The 20078-nt window shown below is 41.2% G+C and overlaps 1 protein-coding gene across 4 annotated transcripts in view; it reads left to right on the top strand.

Moving 5' to 3' along the window:
* ELMO1 (engulfment and cell motility 1) overlaps positions 1–20078 on the top strand; it is a 547030-nt gene that overhangs the window by 281146 nt on the left and 245806 nt on the right. For 3 of the 4 annotated variants that reach the window (XM_060020724.1, XM_060020723.1, XM_060020725.1), the window contains one exon: positions 14826–14934. In XM_060020724.1, coding sequence (XP_059876707.1) covers positions 14826–14934 — 109 coding nt within the window. Of the gene's footprint in view, positions 1–14825; positions 14935–19318; positions 19374–20078 lie in introns of those variants that run through there. The other variant, XM_060020726.1, reaches the window with a different exon arrangement.

Below are 20078 nucleotides of genomic sequence, written 5' to 3'. Positions count from 1 at the left end.
GTGCGTTCTGGTGTTCTGCCGTCTGGCCGGATCGCCAGTCACCCCAAGGTAAGATACCACAGAACAGGTTTTTATCTGGACTATGCTATCATCTCCCTGACTGCAGCTGTCCTTCTGGCCTTTGTGCATTCTGGAATGGAAACCAAATTAGCAGTTATATTGGTGTGGCCCAAAATGGGCTTGCCCCAGATACGCTGATGCTTATACTTGGGTGAATCACTGCTGACTTTCATTTTTAAATTGTATTCATGTGACCAGAGTCCAGCCAGTATTAGCAATCTGCCTACCAAATCAGAAGGCAATTTGTATTGGTATAATAGAATTTAGGTGGTAGTGTTCCTGAATGTTTCATTGTATTCTGTAAAAATAGCTTTCCCCTTCAGAACTAGGCAATACACCTGGTACACCCAGGAGTGTTTGACACTGTCAGGTAACTTTATTTTTACATTGACCTTAATTTTATCGACTTTTCCTCTGCCTTGGTAAAACCCAAGGTTCCAAAATTTAGTATAAATCATAGACAATATTTTTCTTACATTTGATAGAGCAACTGAAACACTGTTAGTAACAGATATAACAGCCCTAACAACTAATTTCTCTCTGGCTGGTTTATCAAATGCTATTCTGTACATAAGTACAAGCGTCCTTGAACTTGGTGGCTTTTAGAAGACCCTGATATATGTCATTCATACCTGTCTACAAACTTGTGATTACCAAGATCAGGGAAGTCAGTTTCATTTCTTGAATGGTGATGCTTTTGTGCCACAGGGCTCTTGCACATGCTGTTCCTGTTATCTCAGCCCCCCTTTTCTCTGCCCATACTTACTTGCCCACGTAACTCTCATTCATTCTTTAGGACTTCATCCTGAAGGCTCCTCTTTTATTGCTTTTCTTTCCTTGTTATTTCCTTTATAGCACTGACTTAACTTGGAATTATATAATTACTTGTTTTATTATTTGATCATTATTTCTCTCAAGCATGACATTTTTGAGCAGAGACCTTTTTCCTCTTTTTTTTTTTTTTTTTGGTCTTTTGTCCTCACTGTCTAGCACCGGGACATTTAAATTATTCACTAAACAAAAGATTAAAGAGTTGATATGTCGAATCCCTGACCAGTGTTACATCTCTCTTTTCCCCTCGGAAGTCCTTCATGGCCATATGTGATATTTGTCAGAGAATCAAAACTGAAATCAGACTTGGAAGAAATCTGCCTTTCAGTGGGTGGGGTCATTGAAATGGCCACAGTTTGTTAGAACTGATGAGCTACATGGTATCAAGCCTCACCTAAAATCTTAGTTATGAAAGCCGTGAGAATAAGTGTATGTTACATGAGTAGACATGGGTTCTGTATAAGAAAATGACTAAGAGAACCTGCCCCCATTCACGCAAACCCAGATTCTGGGTCCCCCTTCATGGCAACAGGAGGCTGAGGAGTGGAGCGTGAGGGGTATGTGGGGGGCACGTTCCTTTGCTATGGAAGTTGGCCTCCTATCATCTCAGACAATTTTTCCTGCTGGTTTTCATTCTCAGCATCACAGGAAGTGTTTATAGCAAATAATTGCCAAGTGTTTTCCATAAACATACAACTAAGGACATTTTTCCCACATTCCAACTCTCTGTAAATGTTTGTTTTCCCCATGCCCAAAGAAGGTGAGTATTCAGTTTCCTTAAGCAGGCCTTTGGTATGTGGGCTTTGGCCCAGAGAGAATTCCCTTCTGAGTTTGTCCTTCATCTGGCCATGTTGTCCCTGCACAAGCAGTAGACTCAGAGAGTTTCTAAATGAGTTTTCCTCCACAGCTTGGATTCCTAGCCACACGGCTAGACTCCAGGTAACTTCTGGGTCCTGAGCACCCCCTCAGCAAAGGACAGGGTGAGGTCAGAGGTTGCTGGGAGCATCACAGAAGTCATTGCTTCTGATAAAATCCACAGGGAAATACAATGGGGAATGTGGATGACGGGGGATAAGGAGGTAATTGGAACTCAGGATGCACGTGAATGTTAAATAATAGATTATGAAAATTCTCATATTAAAACCAGGCAAGGGACTTCCCTGGTGGCACGGTAGTTAAGAATCCGCCTGCCAATGCAGAGGGCACGGGTTCGAGCCCTGGTCTGGGAAGATCCTATATACCACAGAGCAACTAAGCCCGTGTGCCACAACTACTGAGCCTGCGCTCTAGAACCACAACTACCGAACCCATGTGCCTAGAGCCCATGCTCCACAACAAGAGAAGCCACAGCAATGAGAAGCCCTCACACCGCAACGAAGAGTAGCCCCCACTCGCCGCAACTAGAGAGACCCCACGCGCAGCAGCGAAGACCCAATGCAGCCAAAAAAAAAACCAGGCAAGCTAGTGTTCATTGTTCATTAATAAGTGCCTAGTGTATGCTGTGGTGTGGGGAATTCACAGGTGACTGAGATATGGTTCCTGACCTCAAGGGCTCAACCCCACCAGGGGAAGTAAGACATGTATTTCACCACAATTTGGAGCAGAAAGTGAGAATTGCTGTGAGAAAGATATAGATAAAGGACTGTGGGTTTTTAGACAAAGGAATTGCATTAGGTTTTATGAAGAAAGTGACACTGGCTTGGGGCCAAAGGAGAAGGACAATTTAGACAGGCACGGGAGGGGAGGTAGGGGTGGACGGGTGTCAGGGGAAGCAATTCCCACAGAAGGAATCACATATGGACCTACCCCTGTAGGAGGGCTGTCTCACAGCAGAGATCTCTCGTTTGGCAGAATTAGCCAAAATTTGGGATGCTTATATAGAATTAGATATAATGAGATAAATTCCTTTTAAAAGGCGAGATTTAATAGAAGAAAGATTTCCTTTTCACATGCCTTTAACTTGAAGTAAAACAATGTATGGCTTAATTTCTTAATTAGGTTCCAATAAATAATTTTTCCATTGTAGCTAATTTAATATGTGTATAATTGGAAAATTGACATTTTTTGTTTGAAAATATTTCTGCAAAGGCAGATTATTATTGTCCAGAAGAGGGTGATGGAAAATATTTCTCTCTTCCTCACCTTTTCATCCCTTCATGTCCATTCTCCCAAACCAGAGTGAATTTATAAATCTGTGAGCCAAGTGAGAAAACGAAAAAAAAAAAGTCAGGTGTGATCTGACTTACAGGAATCCATTTTATCACTAGCTCTCCGAGAATGTGTTTGTTTAGTAAAGTGAGTTACATCCAAATATGTTTCAGACAAATATATGTGAGTGTAACATAGCTTTAAGACTGCAATAACTGTTAAGACAAGTGGTGACAATTTCTCAGTAAGAAGTCAGGCTTGAGAAATGTCAAGGCTAATTTTTCATCCAACGGTGACTGTCAGACAATGCCAAACATCTTGGTGTCTTTGTATTCCACTGAAGGAGACAGGAGGCATTTGTATTCAATAATGCAACGTTGAGTGAGTCAAAATTCTGACTTGTGATCGTGTGATTTATTGCTAATATTGCCCAAGATACAGAGGGGCTTCTCTGCCTTCATTCGGTATCCATTTCCCAGTTGCAATTAATCTTTACTACAGTCCATAGCTCACCTCTGGTTTGGAATGTTAAAAAGATGCCTCGGAAGAGAGTCTGGAATTAGTTTCTGCTCCTTCAAGTTTTATCCTCTTGATGAAGCTTAGCCTGCCTGCCCACTGCGTTTCACATGAACCTTCATCCCAGAGAGTCGTACTTCCTTGTAAAAAATGCAAACAATTTAGAAGGACACAGAAGAGTTACATAGCAAATGAAAGTCTGTCCGCCCTACAAATCCCATCCCCATATGTCTTCCAAGTAGACTGCAAGCCCCTGAAGATGGTATTTTACTCGTATGTGTATTTTTAGCATCCAGCAAGTTACTTAGCAATAATCAAGGCTTAAAGAAAAGCTTTGTTGGATAAATGAATCAATCAAAGGGTGTGGAGGAGAGTGGGGCTAGAACTTCCGTGGTAGATTTGGGGGAGGATAGTATTTTGATTTTCAAAATGTGGTGCTTGGACCAGCAGCATCAGCATCTTCTGGGATCTGGTTAGAAATGCAGGGCCTCAGGCTTACCCCAGGCTACTGGATCAGAATCTGCATTTTAACAAGATCTTCAGGTGATCAGTGAGTGCTTTAAAGCTTGAGCCAACTTACGGTTGTCCTTTGTATATCTGCAATATCATAACCTAGGGGTAAGACAGGAATAAAGACACAGACCTACTAGAGAACGGACTTGAGGATATGGGGAGGGGGAAGGGTGAGCTGGGACAAAGCGAGAGAGAGGCATGGACATATATACACTACCAAATGTAAGGTAGATAGCTAGTGGGAAGCCGCCGCATAGCACAGGGAGATCAGCTAGGTGCTTTGTGACCGCCTGGAGGGGAGGGATAGGGAAGGTGGGAGGGAGGGAGATGCAAGAGGGAAGAGATATGGGAACATATGTGTATGTATAACTGATTCACTTTGTTACAAAGCAGAAACTAACACACCATTGTAAAGCAATTATACCCCAATAAAGATGTTAAAAAAAAAAAGTGAGCTTTCACAAATAAATGCAAGGAAAGGCATGTGATTTGCATTTAAGCAGTATGCAGTGGAGGCCTTATCCATCAGTGTATACCGAAGGAATTTGTAAGGCCTTCATGCTTCACTCCCTGGGTGTGAAGCTGTCCTTGGGTGTGGCTGTCCTTGGGTGTCCTGTAGGACTGTCATCCTGGGCCATTTCCAGACCATCACCTCTAGGGCCCACATCTGGTCAGTCCTAAACCCCAGTTTGAAATAGACACATTTCACTTCACCCAAGAAACAGTTCAAACCACAGTATAGAAATCACATAGAAGCCTTGCTTGTTGACTCAGGATGCTGGTACATCACATTTAAACTGCTGGACAGCAGGCATGTTATTCAATGCCCAAGGTATGGTTTCCTCATCTGCAACATGTCCTGCTTTGATGACTTATGAGGACTAAAGGAGTTAAACACTTGAGAGTTTGCACAGGGTAATCAGTCCATGGGTATTCACTCTTTTCTTAATTGAGGCAAAATTCACACAACATAAAATTAACCATTTCAAAGTGAACTGTTCAGCGACATTTGGTACATTCATGATATGTTGTGCAAACGTCACCTCTACCTAGTTCCAGACATAAATTATCATCACCCTGAAAGGAAACCATGTACCCATTAAGCAGTGGTTTCCCATTCTCCATCCCCCCAACCCCTGGCCACTACCAATCTGCATTCTCTTTCTATGGATTTTAACTCTTACTAATGATATTTTTATTAGTCACAGAAAAAACAAACAAACCCAAAAAACTCAGATTTATTTCTTCTTCTGTCTGCTTTCATTGCTTTCCATGGTCCGAAAAACAGGAGGTTTGCTAATGATGGAAACTGGAAGTAGAGATGTGATATAACTTTAAAGCAGTGGTCCATAAAGTGTGGCCCCAAATTAGCAGCATCCACATTACAGGGGAACTTGTTAGAAATGCAGATTCTTGGGTTTGCCCCAGAACAGCTGAATCATAACTCTGGGGGTGGGGCCCAGCAATCTGTGTTTTAATAAGCTTCCAGATGATTCTAACGCATGCTTCCGTTAGGGAACCATTGCTTTAAATAAACCAGATATCACCTCTCCAAGCCTCTAGGGTTGCCTACAGGTGCCTTCACGCACACCTGTGCCATCCTTGGGCCCAGGAAGACGTGTACTGGCACAGGAGAGAAGGTCTTCCAGCCCTATTTCTTTGATGCAGGCATCAGCTAGGGAATCTTTCCTGCTATCCTCTGGCCTTTGGAACAGGCAACAGAGCTGTTGCCTAGGCTTCCTCCAGTGACATCAGGGTTACTGTGCAGGCACAGGCACAAATACACTGTTATTTAATCGTTTCCCCTCTTGGTGCTACTTCATACTCAAAGGGAGGACTTTTCAGCAGCGTGTGGGTGTGATTGCTTGCTGTATTTCACACATCCTGCTTTTGTTGCACGATATCAAAGTGCAGGCAGCATTTCTTTTTGGTTGATTAATGTTCAATTCGAGGTCTGTTATGAACCTCCAGGCTTTAATTACTACACCATTACCCAGTCAATTCCTTGCCATTTTATATTTATGGCCTTTATTATGCCTCTGCATGTGCAATTGCCTAATTTTATTCTGGAAGAATTTCACCTCATTAGCTGGGTTTTGTACCATTCTTCTCATTTGTCCATATTGTTATTTATCTCGGTTCCTTGTGTGTGCTTTCCACCTTATTTTTTCACCAATCTGACCCTTTGTACATACTTCTTCTCCTTTTCCTGGGATGCATTGCTCTTTTGCCCTTGGAAACAGCTCTTCAAGTTTTTGCACACTCTTCTCTGGGTGGTCTTTTCCCTGGTGATCTGTTACACTCACTCTTAACTGGTTTTTCCATCTGGATTGCTTGGTGTCATTGGCCCTTCCAAAGGCCTGGAGGCCCAGCTCTTCAGCCCTGGACATACCATGGACAGTGGTTTCTCTCTAAAGGGCCAATTGAGGATCAGGGAAGAAGCTTTTTTCTTTTTTAAAGACTATGCTGCTAAAAATAATTTTTAAAAGACCTCTAAAATGCCTTACTAACACTCCCTGTCTCAGGCCCCCCAGTGCCTCAGAAGAATTTTGAGTTTGTTTTGCTTGCTTTTATATTTTCTTACGTTCCATCCCAGACCTGCTGAATCAAATTCCGGGGAGCAAGCCAGCAGTCTGGGTTTTATAAGCCCCCAGATGATTCTGATGCCCACTCAAGTTTGAGAGCCACTGTTCTCAAAAGATGCTGAAAGACGTTCAGGAAACCCACCTAAGTCAGAAACAGTATTTATTCCACCTGAGTCCTTACTTGGCCAAAGAGCAAGATTAATAATTTCGATAGCAGTTGTGTTTGGGTTTTTGTTGTGTGTGGTTTTTATCAACATCTTTGCCCTAGAGTTATAAGAATATTTCTGTAAATCAAGAGCTCATGTAATTATTATAGCAATAAAAGATCAATCGTCTCCCCCACTGAGTATTTGAGATGTCTCAGGCACTAAGAGATCTTTACCTCCATTTTTTATTTTCATTTAATCTTTACAGCCCTTTGTAGGTTGGTATTCCTGTTCCCATTTTTATAGGTGGAAACTCACGTTAAGGAATATGTGTTAAGTCACCAAGTCTGTTAGATGTAGATCTAGGAAAATCGTCTTTGTCCAGAGCCACATTATCCAGTCATCTGCTACCATGTTAAGGACTTTCCTGATCAAAGCTTTATTATTATTATTTCATCCTCTCCTTTTTCAGTAAGTGTAGGTATCATGTGTTTCAGTAGGAATCAGTAACCAGGAATGTGTGCTCTAGGGTTAGGCCACCTAAGTTCCTGAGCTGGGTCTGTTTATTTTTGTGCTATGTGAACCTTGGGCAAATTATACAACATCTTTTTGCTTCAGGTTCTCCATCTGTAAAGTGGGATAGTACAGTATTTCTGTCATGTGGTAGTACATGTACCTTACGTGAGATAATGAGTGAAAACACTTCGAACGAGACCTGGGAAATAAATGCTCTTGATGAATACTAGCTGTGATTTCTCTTCCTCTGCCCTCTTGTCTGTGCCGTTAAAGCTCTTTACTTTGGGGCTCACTATCCTGATCTGTGAGGAAGGAGTGGTGGATCAGGTGGACTAACAGCCTGGAATTCTGATTTTTTTCTGGTTTATCTTCCTGCTTGGCATAGTTTCTATAATTTTAATGTTCTTTGTTCTTTGCCCACTTAAAATCATATTAAGGCTTTGGCATGTTTATTTGATTTTAGGGACTTGCTCAAAATTCATGATCACGGTTAAGCTCTTGTGCAACCCCCTTGAGGCAGTTCAGTGCTCTTTCTAAAGCTTCCCTCTGGCTTTCGGAGACCAATCACCATTAGCATTAATACCAAAGGGAGCATAGAAGGTGGCTCCCTCTTGGCCCGCAAGTCCTGTGAGAGGACCCCACTGTGGCCTTACCCGTTGACTTTAGAAGATGTCTGTGTCTTGATGATGAGATCTAAGGGCTAACACTTCACTCTGGGGTGTTCCCTGATTCTGTTACTAATGTAAAAGTACCCCTGTGTTGGGGGTAGGGAGGGGGCTCATGGATAAAATAAAGGTTTTTATTTCTTTTTTTTTTTTTTTTTTTTTGCGGTACGCGGGCCTCTCGCTGTTGTGGCCTCTCCCGTTGCGGAGCACAGGCTCCGGACGCGCAGGCTCAGCGGCCATGGCTCACGGGCCTAGCCGCTCCGCGGCATGTGGGATCTTCCCGGACTGGGGCACGAGCCCATGTCCCCTGCATCGGCAGGCGGACTCTCAACCACTGCGCCACCAGGGAAGCCCAACAGACAAGTTTTAATAGAGCTTGTGGGGTTGACAAGACTCCGAGGACTGGTGTCCTATGGTGGCTGTAACTGTTTAGTATTGGGACTTTATTGCCAAAACTATCAGGCTGTGACTTATTCTTTGGTGTCCTTGCTCATTCTCTGCACTTGCACAACCCCGTATTCCTGTGGAAGATTCCTGCTTGAATATGAGCACATGGGACTTCCTATCTTGCATTTCTGGTGTAAGTAGGTGGTGACACCGGTTTTATGCTTCTCATGCTGGAATGATGGGAGAGCCTTTGCATTGCTTTCATCTGTCCCCAGAGGCCAGTCATCAAAGAGCCAGTCTCACTGCAGTCATAATTTTTGTTTAGTTGCTGGTAAATGTTGGCCAAGGGCCTCAAGGAAAAACGAAGAGGGAGGGCAATAAAGCGATTATAAACACCAACTCTGTCAAGTCTGCTTTAGGCATTTTGCCTTTGTTTTGTGATTTAGGATGCACAACAGTCCTATGAAGTGGGCTTTCTGGAATTTGTGTACAATTCACAAAAAGACGCAATGCCTCATGCAAGCTTACACTAGTTTGGCCCAGGTTCTCTATGTTACACATGCTTCCCGCAGCAGCTTTGGGTCAGAATTGGCGCGAGACGGACAATCCCTTCTCTTGGAGAGAACACGGTCCAGGTTCACATACTGTCCTTGCTGGCCTGTGAGGAGACCATTAAGCTTCATGTGACCGTCAGAGTCAAAACAGCCTGAACAAAAACCTCCACAGATGAGAGGAGATGGAAGAAGCCCTTGAGGCTTGGTCCAGGGCTGGCTACAGGGAAAGCAGAATGGACTGGACTCACCCCAGATGAGGAGAGCTTAAGAGAAAGAGGAGGAAAGTGTGACAGGGACAATCAGCTGAACGTAAGTCAGCAACATGTTGCTGAAGCTAAGAGACAAGTACTAGAGTGTGGTTGGCCATGTACTTGGCACTTAAAGGTAACTCCCAAGCCAGATAAGTTTGTCACTAATGGAGAAGAAGAACTCAAAATGCATGGAAGTAAAGCCTGTGGGAACCCTCCACACAAAGTCATTAACCCTGAGCAATAGATACTGACCCTTAGGGGATAAATGAGATAAGAGAGAACCTTATACCTTTGTCTAGAAGGGTCTGGGATTTATAAACCCACTTCAGTGAGATAGAGGAAATTGATCAAAGTTCCCTTAGCCTCTTGAGACATGAAATCCATTGAGTTTCACGGCAATGTATATGTGAAGGCAGTGTGTGAAATATAATGGGGAAGGAGGAGATTTGGAAATTGAAGACCTTAAAAATTGAATTCCAGGAGTGACTTAGGCTATGATCTAAGCAGATCACCTCTTCCTCTTGTTTTAACTTTCTTAAGAGAATAATAATAATACCTGCCTTATCCATTTTATGGACTTGTTGGGGAATCAGTGGATAGAAAATACGTAAATATACTCTGTAAAGTTGAAGTATTTAATAAAATGTTTTTTATAGTTAATATTGCATAAATATCAAGTGTTCTATAAAATATGCAGACAGTTTCAACTACTTTCGGTATATGAAGTATTCTAAAATGAGTGATAATAGCAGTTTTTAATATGTACTCCATCCATCGAGGTTTCTGTTCCAGCATGTTTGCTTTTAAAACCAAAGAGTGAGGGAAAAAAATACAGATGAAAAATATGCTTTGATATTTCCAGATAGAGCTCAAAATATCTCACGTAAACATGATTAATACCAGAATGTTGAAATTGAAAATAGATATATTAGTGTATGTATTAAGTAAAAAAAAAAAAACTACTGTCTAGTCTAAGAATGATCTCTCACTGTAGTAATATCTTATTAGTAACATTCATAACCATAGTCTTTTCTGAATATTTCTGTAACAATGTTGACCTTAAAGCCCACACAGGCAGCTTGAAAGGTTTGTGTCGGCTTTGTCTAAAGAAACCAATCAAGAAGGAGAGTCTGTTTTTCTCTAGGTGGGTAAATACAATAAGATGGATGGCACATTTTTTTTAAAAACAGATCTTTGTTCATAGGACTCTTTTTTAAATTATTTATTTACTTATTTTTGGCTGCGTGGGGTCTTTGTTGCTGTGCACAGGCTTTCTCTAGTTGCGGTGAGTGGGGGCTACTGTTCGTTGTGGTGCGAGGGATTCCCATTGCGGTGGCTTCTCTTGTTGCAGAGCACGGGCTCTAGGCACACGGGCTTCAGTAGTTGCGGCACACGAGCTCAGTAGTTGTGGCTTGAGGGCTCTAGAGCGCAGGCTCAGTAGTTGAGGCACACGGGCTTAGTTGCTCCGCAGCATGTGGATCTTCCTGGACCAGAGCCTGAACCCGTGTTCTCTGCATTGGCAGGCGGATTCTTAACCACTGTGCCACCAGGGTAGTCCCTAGAGATGGATGGTACATTAAAGAGTAAAGAGAAGGGCTTTTCCAAGCTGATTTACGTATTGGTTACTTAAATTACTCCTTAATTTAGTACCTGCTAATAAACAGTGCCTTGGAAATGTTTTCGGAACATTTATTGGCTGCAGTAATTCCACCTACAGTGTATTCAGATCACGTCCTCATTAAATATTGATGCTCTCGTGAAATGTGAATTGTTAATGTGAAATGCCAGGGAATGTCCTCGCTGGGAGCTGGGGGCTGGGCTGAAGACTACCTGTCTCCTGTCTTTTCTTTATTTTCTTCTTGCTCTGTTTTCCCCACTCATTTCCCATCATCAAGAGATTCAGATTTGCCCCTTGATGGGGCAATCTCAGATACAGACATTTTCAAAGAGAAAGATTCACTGATTGATGGGAACTTAGTTGTTCTTCCCTCCTGCTTTCCTGAACTGGAATTCCTAATTAGAGCCAGAAAGGATTCTCCTAAAAAGAAGAGGGTGATACAGGCTCAGGCGAATGAGACTGTTCACGTTCAGGCAAATTTCCAAAAGAGACCATGAAAAGGGGCAGAGGCTTTCAAGGACTCCAGCGCTGGTCCTTCCTGCTTGCCAGGAGAAAGGATTTAGTTGGATTTTATGACCAGCTTTCTCAGAGGAAAAACAACCAACTCAGAACACGTGTTGGCTAAAGAGACTGTAAGGAAGAATTTTATAAATCCCAAGGACAGCAAAGGCTAGGTTCATGCTGATATGCAATGCATAATTATTTATGTGAGCATGTGCTGCAAACACTTGACAGGTCCCACAAAATGGGATGGTTCATCGACTTCTTGGACAATCATAAGGGTGATAAAGCAACAATGATGAACTTCGAAAACTGCCGTGATTCAGCAAGTGGAACTGTTTAGGTTGTGATTAGGGTTAGGTATACGTGCAATGCTGGAGGAACATCCCCAAATGGAAATGGTTGATTTGTTAGTGTGGTACTGTCAGTGCATACAATAATTATGTGTGTGTGTGTGTGTGTGTGTTATTGTTACAGTGTTTGTGCAGATAACAATGGGAGCACATTTGTATTGAAAACCTCCTCCTTTGGCTTTATTTTATTTTATTGATTGATTGATTGTTTGATTGATAGGTAAGGAGTGGATTTATTTAGAAACACACTCCACAGACAGAGTGTGGGCCATCTCAGAAGGCAAGAGGCCCCAGGGTATTGGGAGGTTAGTTATTATTTAATTAATTAATTTATTAATTAATTAATTAATTTATTTAATACAGCAGGTTCTTATTAGATATCTTTTTTATACATATTAGTATATGTGTGTCAATCCCAATCTCCTAATTCATCCCACCACCACCACCCCACCCCCACTTTCCCCCCTTGCTGTCCATACGTTTGTTCTCTACAGCAGTATCTCTATTTCTGCCTTGCAAACCAGTTCATCTGTACCATTTTTCTAGATTCCACATATATGCGTTAATATACGATATTTGTTTTTCTCTATCTGACTTACTTCACTCTGTATGACGGTCTCTAGGTCCATCCACGTCTCTACAAATGACCCAATTTCGTTCCTTTTTATGGCTGAGTAATATTCCATTGTATATATGTACCACATCTTTATCCATTCGTCTGTTGATGGGCATTTAGGTTGCTTCCATGACCTGGCTATTGTAAACAGTGCTGCAATGCACATTGGGGTGCATGTGTCTTTTTGAATTATGGTTTTCTCTGGGTACATGCCCATTAGTGCGATTGCTGGGTCATATGGTAATTATTTTTAGTTTTTTAAGGAAACTCCATACTGTTCTCCATAGTGCTTGTATCAATTTACATTCCCACCAACAGTGCAAAGGGTTCCCTTTTCACCAAACCTTCCCAGCATTTGTTGTTTATAGATTTTCTGATGATGCCCATTCTAACTGGTGTGAGGTGATACCTCACTGTACTTTTGATTTGTATTTCTCTAATAATTAGTGATGTTGAGCGGGCTTTTATGTGTCTCTTTTCCATCTGTATGTCTTCTGTGGAGAAATGTCTATTTAGGTCTTCTGCCCATTTTTGGATTGGGTTGTTTGTTTTTTTGTTATTGAGCTCCAGGAACCTGAACACTGCCCTGTACAATTCCAAACCTCTCCACATGGTAGACGAGGCAGTGTACAGAGGTTGTGTCCAAAACACATCTTACTCAACTCAGGGGCTCTGTCCTTGATCTCTGCCTGAAACAGTCTTTCTCCCAGACCTTGACATGGCAAGCTCTTTCTCACCCTTTGATTCCCAATAGTCACCTAGTTGTCTACACTCTCCTCCCCAAGTCTTCCCTGTTATTCTTTGCCACCTCAACTACTTTTTTTCATGGCACCTGTTATAAACTGTCATTACCTCTTTTGTTTTATCTGTTTCCCTCAATTAGAGTGGATGCTCTGATAAGTCAGAGCCCTGGTCTTGTTCTCCACTTTATAGGCCTAGACATCTTCCTGGTAGACAAGAGGTACTCATTTATTACTGTTGATTGAATGAATAAAACATCATTTCTGCCACCGAAGAGGTCATAGTCTGGGGGAAAAACAACATAAGTTGATGTACAACGTTGTTGTAAACGCTACTGGGATGCACCTACTCAGGGCGGTGTAGCTTTTGAGGACATTCCAGACAACTCCATTGAGGAAGTTGGAGGTGGTGTCAGAGATGGATATGCTGATTATTCCTTTTGTCAACGTATGAATTTGAAGATTGGCAACTTTTTTTTTTTAATTTTGTGCATTTTAGAACAATTGGCTAATTCCCCTTTATTTTTGAAGTTTAGTAACTTTAAAATAGAGGTTTCCTCTTTTGTTTTCCTTTTGTTTAATACATGTGCAGAATGACTCCCTTAGTTATGGTAGGAATATCTCAAACTAGCTTAAGGAAAGAGGAGAATTTATTGGATGGCCCAAAGGATTTTCAGCGGAAGGATTTAGCAAATAAACTGTACGGTTAGGGAAGTAGCTTTGCTCCAGGAACACGTGGGATCAGCCGCTCAAACGCTGTCAGGGCTACCAGTGCCTCTCCTCTCTGTTTTCCCTTGCATTTTGGCTTGCTTTCCTTTTTTCTTTTTTTGTTTTTTTTCTTGCAGATTCACTTTCAGGTAGTTCCTACACTCATACCTCGTGGGTACTGTCAGCGTAGTTGGGCCAGTTTTTCCCTTTTTGTGTGATAAGTCTCAGGGAAGGACTCTGGTTGGTCCAGTTTGTGTCACGTGTCCCTTAGGTGTGGTCCGGTCAACTAGTGCCAAGGGAGAGATCTTGTAAGAACATGGAAACTCCTGTGGGAAATATGTGATTAAACGTAGGAGCTGAACCATTAAAAAAGGACAAAATAATGCCATTTGCAGCAACATGGATGCAACTAGAGATTATCAAACTAAGTGAAGTAAGCCAGAAAGACAAAGGCAAATACCATATGATATCACTTACATGTGGAATCTAAAATATGACACAAATGAACTTATCAATGGAACAGAAACAGAATCACAGACATAGAGAACAGACTGGTGTTTGCCAAGGGGGAGGGGTTTGGGGGAGGGATGGAGTGGGAGGTTGGGATTAGCAGATGTAAGCTTCTATATATAGAATGGATAAACAACAAGGTCCTACTGTACAGCACAGAGAACTATATTCAATATCCTATCATAAATAGAAAAAAATATTTAAGAAAAGGAAAAAAATGTAGGAGCTGAAGTCATAGAAAGAGAGTTGCTATTCCCAGGAAAGAGAAGATATGACCGGGAGAAAAAGAGAGTGGTTTTGTCACTTAAGTAAAAAGTCTTTACTGTGCTATTTTAAAAAACTCTCCATGGGCACCTCTGTGTAAGTGGAAACCAATGAGCAAGATATCCTCTTACAGAGTTGAAAATGGTTTTAGGAGATTTGGAAAACATGAGAGTTTTCAGTCCTTTTACAGAGAATATACTTAAAGTACAGCTTTGTTCTGCCCCCAAGAGCCCTAGTTTGGTGGTCTGGAGTGGATCTGTTTCTCTTTATAGTAGAGCCAACATTTTTGATGTTTTCTACAAACTGACTTTCCTTTCTGACCTGTTCCCTTTCCTGCTTGCAGATTGTGCTTGAGAACAGTAGCCGAGAAGATAAGCATGAATGTCCCTTTGGCCGCAGTAGTATAGAGCTGACCAAGATGCTGTGTGAGATCTTGAAAGTGGGCGAGCTGCGTAAGTACACATATTTCCCACAGGGTGTGAGGCTTGGCAGAGACCCAGCTTCCAGGGTAGTGCCCTGACCTACATGCAGGGTTCCCAAGATGCTGACAGCTAAGCAGGAGCATCCCCGTGGACCGAACATTCTTTGGCTCAGGTTTCCAGTGTATGTATTTCTTCATGTCTGCCCTGGGAATAAATATTACTAAAATCTACAGGGATGGAAAAATGTGCAGGTATTGTGACTGAATTTCAAATATTATAAAAAAGAATGTATATTAAGAAATGAGTATATATTTCTCTGTTTAGGAAATAGATCTATGGATTCCTTTTTAAAAATTCCAGTTTTTACGCTACCAGTAGATCACTTTCTTTTCTTTCTTTTTTTATTGAATTTTATTTTATTTTTTTTTATACAGCAGATTCTTATTAGTCATCAATTTTTTTTTTTTTTTTTTTTTTTTTTGCGATATGTGGGCCTCTCACTGTTGTGGCCTCTCCCGTTGCGGAGCACAGGCTCCGGACACGCAGGCTCAGCAGCCATGGCTCACAGGCCTAGCCGCTCCGCGGCACATGGGATCTTCCCAGACCGGGGCGTAAACCCATGTCCCCTGCATCAGCAAGCGGGCTCTCAACCACTGTGCCACCAGGGAAGCCGCAGTCATCAGTTTTATACACATCAGTGTGTACGTGTCAATCCCAATCTCACAATTCTTCACACCACCACCCCCACTGCCCCACCACTTTCCCCCCTTGGTGTCCATACGTTTGTTCTCTACATCTGTGTCTCAATTTCTGCGCTGCAAACCGGTTAATCTGTACCATTTTTCTAGGTTCCACATATATGCGTTAATATACGATATTTTTTTTCTCTTTCTGACTTACTTCACTCTGTATGACAGTCTCTGGATCCATCCACGTCTCAACAAATGACCCAATATCTTTCCTTTTTATGACTGAGTAATATTCCATTATATATATGTACCACATCTTCTTTATCCATTTGTCTGTCGATGGGCATTTAGGTTGCTTCCATGACCTGGCAATTGTAAACAGTGCTGCAATGAACATTGGGGTGCATGTGCCTTCTTGAATTATGGTTTTCTCTGGGTATGCCCAGTGGCGGATCATATGGTAATTCTATTTTTAGTTGTTTAAGGAACCTCCAAACTGTTCTCCATAGTGGCTGAATCAAATTACATTCCCACCAACAGTGCAAGAGGGTTCCCTTTTCTCCACACCCTCTCCAGCATTTTTTGTTTGTAGATTTTCTGATGATGCCCATTCTAACCAATGCGAGGTGATACCTCATTGTAGTTTTAATTTGCATTTCTCTAATAATTAGTGATGTTGAGTGGCTTTTCATGTGACTCTTGGCCATCTCTATGTCTTCATTGGAGAAATGTCTATTTAGATCTTCTGCCCATTTTTGGATTGGGTTTTTTTTTTTATATGGAGGTGCATGAGCTGTTTATATATTTTGGAGATTAATCCTTTGTCCGTTGATTCATTTGCAAATATTTTCTCCCTTTCTGAAGCTTGTCTTTTCATCTTGTTTATGGATTCCTTTGCTGTGCAAAAGCTTTGCAGTTTCATTAGGTCCCATTTGTTTATTTTTGTTTTTATTTCCATTACTCTAAGAGATGGATCAAAAAAGATCTTGCTGTGATTTATGTCAAAGAGTGTTCTTCCTATATTTTCCTCTAAGAGTTTTATAGTGTCTGGTCTTCCATTTAGGTCTCGAATCCATTTTGAGTTTATTTTTGTGTTTGCTGTTAGGGAGTGTTCTAATTTCATTCTTTTACATGTAGCTATCCAGTTTTCCCAGCACCACTTATTGAAGAGACTGTCTTTTCTCCATTGTATATCCTTGCCTCCTTTGTCATAGATTAGTTGACCGTAGGTGCATGGGTTTATCTCTGGTCTTTCTATCTTGTTCCATTGATCTGTGTTTCTGTTTTTGTGCCAGTACCGTATTGTCTTGATTACTGTAGCTTTGTAGTGTAGTCTGAAGTCAGGGAGCCTGATTCCTCCAGCTCCATTTATTCCCTCAAGATTTCTTTGGCTATTCAGGGTCTTTTGTGTCTCCATACAAATTTTAAGATTTTTTGTTCTAGTTCCATAAAAAATGTCATTGGTAATTTGATAGGGATTGCATTGAATCTGTAGATTGCTTTGGGTAGTATTGTCATTTTCACAATATTGATTCTTCCAATCCAAGAACATGGTATATCTCTCCATCTGTTGGTATCATCTTTAATTTCTTTCATCAGTGTCTTATAGTTTTCGGAAACAGGTCTTTTGTCTCCCTAGGTAGGTTGGTTCCTAGGTATTTTATTCATTTTGTTGCAATGGTAAATGAGAGTGTTTCCTTAATTTCTCTTTCAGATTTTTCATCATTAGTGTATAGGAATACAGGAGATTTCTGTGCATTAATTTTGTATCCTGCTACTTTACCAAATTCATTGATTAGCTCTAGTAGTTTTCTGGTGGCATCTTTAGGATTCTCTATGTATAGAATCATGTCATCTGCAAACACTGACAATTTTACTGTTCTTTTTCAATTTGTATTCCTTTTATTTCTTTTTCTTTTCTGATTGCCGTGGCTAGAACTTCCAAAACTATGTTGAATAATAGTGGTGAGAGTGGATATCCTTGTCCCTTTCCTGATCTTAGAGGAAATGCTTTCAGTTTTTCACCATTGAGAATGATGTTTGCTGTGGGTTTGTCGTATATGGCCTTTATTATGTTGAGGTAGGTTCCCTGTATGCCCACTTTCTGGAGAGTTTATGTCATAAATGGGTGTTGAATTTTGTCAAAAGCTTTTTTTGCATCTATTGAGATAATCATATGGTTTTTATTCTTCAATTCGTTAATATGGTGTATCACATTGATTCACTTGCGTATATTGAAGAATCCTTTCATCCCTGGGATAAATCCCACTTGTTCATTGTGTATAATCCTTTTAATGTGTTGTTGGATTCTGTTTACTAGTATTTTGTTGAGGATTTTCACATCTATATTCATCAGTGATATTGGTCTGTAATTTTCTTTTTTTGTAGTATCTTTGTCTCATTTTGGTATCAGGGTGATGGTTGCCTCATAGAATGAGTTTGGGAGTGTTCCTTCCTCCACAGTTTTTTGGAAGAGTTTGAGAAGGATGGGTGTTAGCTCTTCTCTAAATGTTTCGTAGAATTCACCTGTGAAGCCATCTGGTCCTGGACTTTTGTTTGCTGGAAGATTTTTAATCACAGTTTCAATTTCGTTACTTGTGATTGGTCTGTTCATTTTTTCTGTTTCTTCCTGGTTCAGTCTTGGAAGGTTATATCTTTCTAAGAATTTGTCCATTTCTTCCAGGTTGGCCATTTTATTGGCATAGAGTTGCTTGTAGTAGTCTCTTAGGATGCTTTGTATTTCTGCAGTGTCTATTGTAACTTCTCCTTTTTCATTTCTCATTTTATTGATTTGAGTCCTCTCCCTCTTTTTCTTGATGAGTCTGGCTAATGGTTTATCAATTTTGTTTATCTTCTCAAAGAACCAGATTTTAGTTTTATTGATCTTTGCTATTGTTTTCTTTGTTTCTATTTCATTTATTTCTGCTCTGATCTTTATGATTTCTTTCCTTCTGCTAACTTTGGGTTTTGTTTGTTCTTCTTTCTCTAGTTCCTTTAGGTGTAAAGTTAGATGGTTTATTTGAGATTTTTCTTGTTTCTTGATGTAGGTTTTTATAGCTATAAACTGCCCTCTTAGAACTGCTTTTGCTGCATTCCATAGGTTTTGGATTGTCATGCTTTCATTGTCATTTGTATTGTTCATCTCTGTTTGTTTGTTCTTTAAATCTTCTAAGTCTTTGTTAAACATTTCTTGCATCTTCTGGATCTCTGCCTCCATTCTTTTTCCAAGGTCTTGGATCATCTTCACTATCATTATTCTGAATTCTTTTTCTGGAAGGTTGCCTATCTCCACTTCATTTAGTTGTTTTTCTTGGGTTTTATCTTGTTCCTTCATCTGGTACATAGCCCTCTGCCTTTCATCTTCTCTATCTTTCTGTGAATGTGGTTTTTGTTCCACAGACTGCAGGATTGTAGTTCTTCTTGCTTTTGCTCTCTGCCCTCTGGTGGATGAGGCTATCTAAGAGGCTTGTGCAAGTTTCCTGATGGGAGGGACTGGTGGTGGGTAAAGCTGACTGTTGCTCTTGTGGGCAGAGCTCAGTAAAACTTTAATCCGCTTGTCTGCTGATAGTTGGGGCTGGGTTCCCTCCCTGTTGGTTGTTTGGCCTGAGGCAACCCAACACTGGAGCCTACCTGGGCTCTTTGGTGGGGCTAATGGCTGATCTGGGAAGCCTCATGCCAAGGAGTACTTCCCAGAACTTCTGCTGCCCGTATCGTATCCTTGTCCTCACGGTGAGCCACAGCCACCCCCCACCTCTGCCGGAGGCCTTCAAACACTAGCAGGTAGGTCTGGTTCAGTCTCCCCTGGGGTCACTGCTCCTTCCCCTGGGTCCCAATGCACACACTACTTTGTGTGTGCCCTCCAAGAGTGGAGTCTCTGTTTCCCTCAGTCCTGTCGAAGTCCTGCAATCAAATCCCACTAGCCTTCAAAGTCTGATTCTCTAGGAATTCCTCCTCCCATTGCCAGACCCCCAGGTTGGGATGCCTGACATGGGGCTCAGAACCTTCACTCCAGTGGGTGGACTTCTGTGGTATAAGTGTTCTCCAGTCTGTGAGTCACCCACCCAGTGGTTATGGGATTTGATTTTATTCTGATTGCACCCCTCCTACCATTTCATTGTGGCTTCTCCTTTGTCTTTGGATGTGGGTATCTTTTTTGGTGTTCCAGTGTCTTCCTTTCGATGATTGTCCAGCGGCTAGTTGTGATTCTGGTGTTCTCGCAAGAGGGAGTGAGAGCACATCTTTCTACTCCACCATCTTGGTTCCGATAAAGCTGAATCTTTTTTCTTTATTTTGAAACATCTTTTTTATGTAAAGAACAACTGCATACCTTAATGAAATCCTCTTGCTTCCAGTATTTTACTTGTTTAGAATGCTTTCTCTATGGAAGAAGGAATTATTGAAGGAAATGGGTAGATGATAATGAAAAATGTTGTCAGAAATATGCTTATTGCTCTTTTTCTTCCTTATATTATAAAATTTAGGAGA

Source organism: Delphinus delphis, chromosome 9 (assembly GCF_949987515.2).
Source record: "Delphinus delphis chromosome 9, mDelDel1.2, whole genome shotgun sequence".
Lineage (NCBI taxonomy): Eukaryota > Metazoa > Chordata > Mammalia > Artiodactyla > Delphinidae > Delphinus > Delphinus delphis.
Note: the sequence above shows the minus strand (reverse complement) of the source record. Positions and strands in the feature narration are given on the sequence as shown.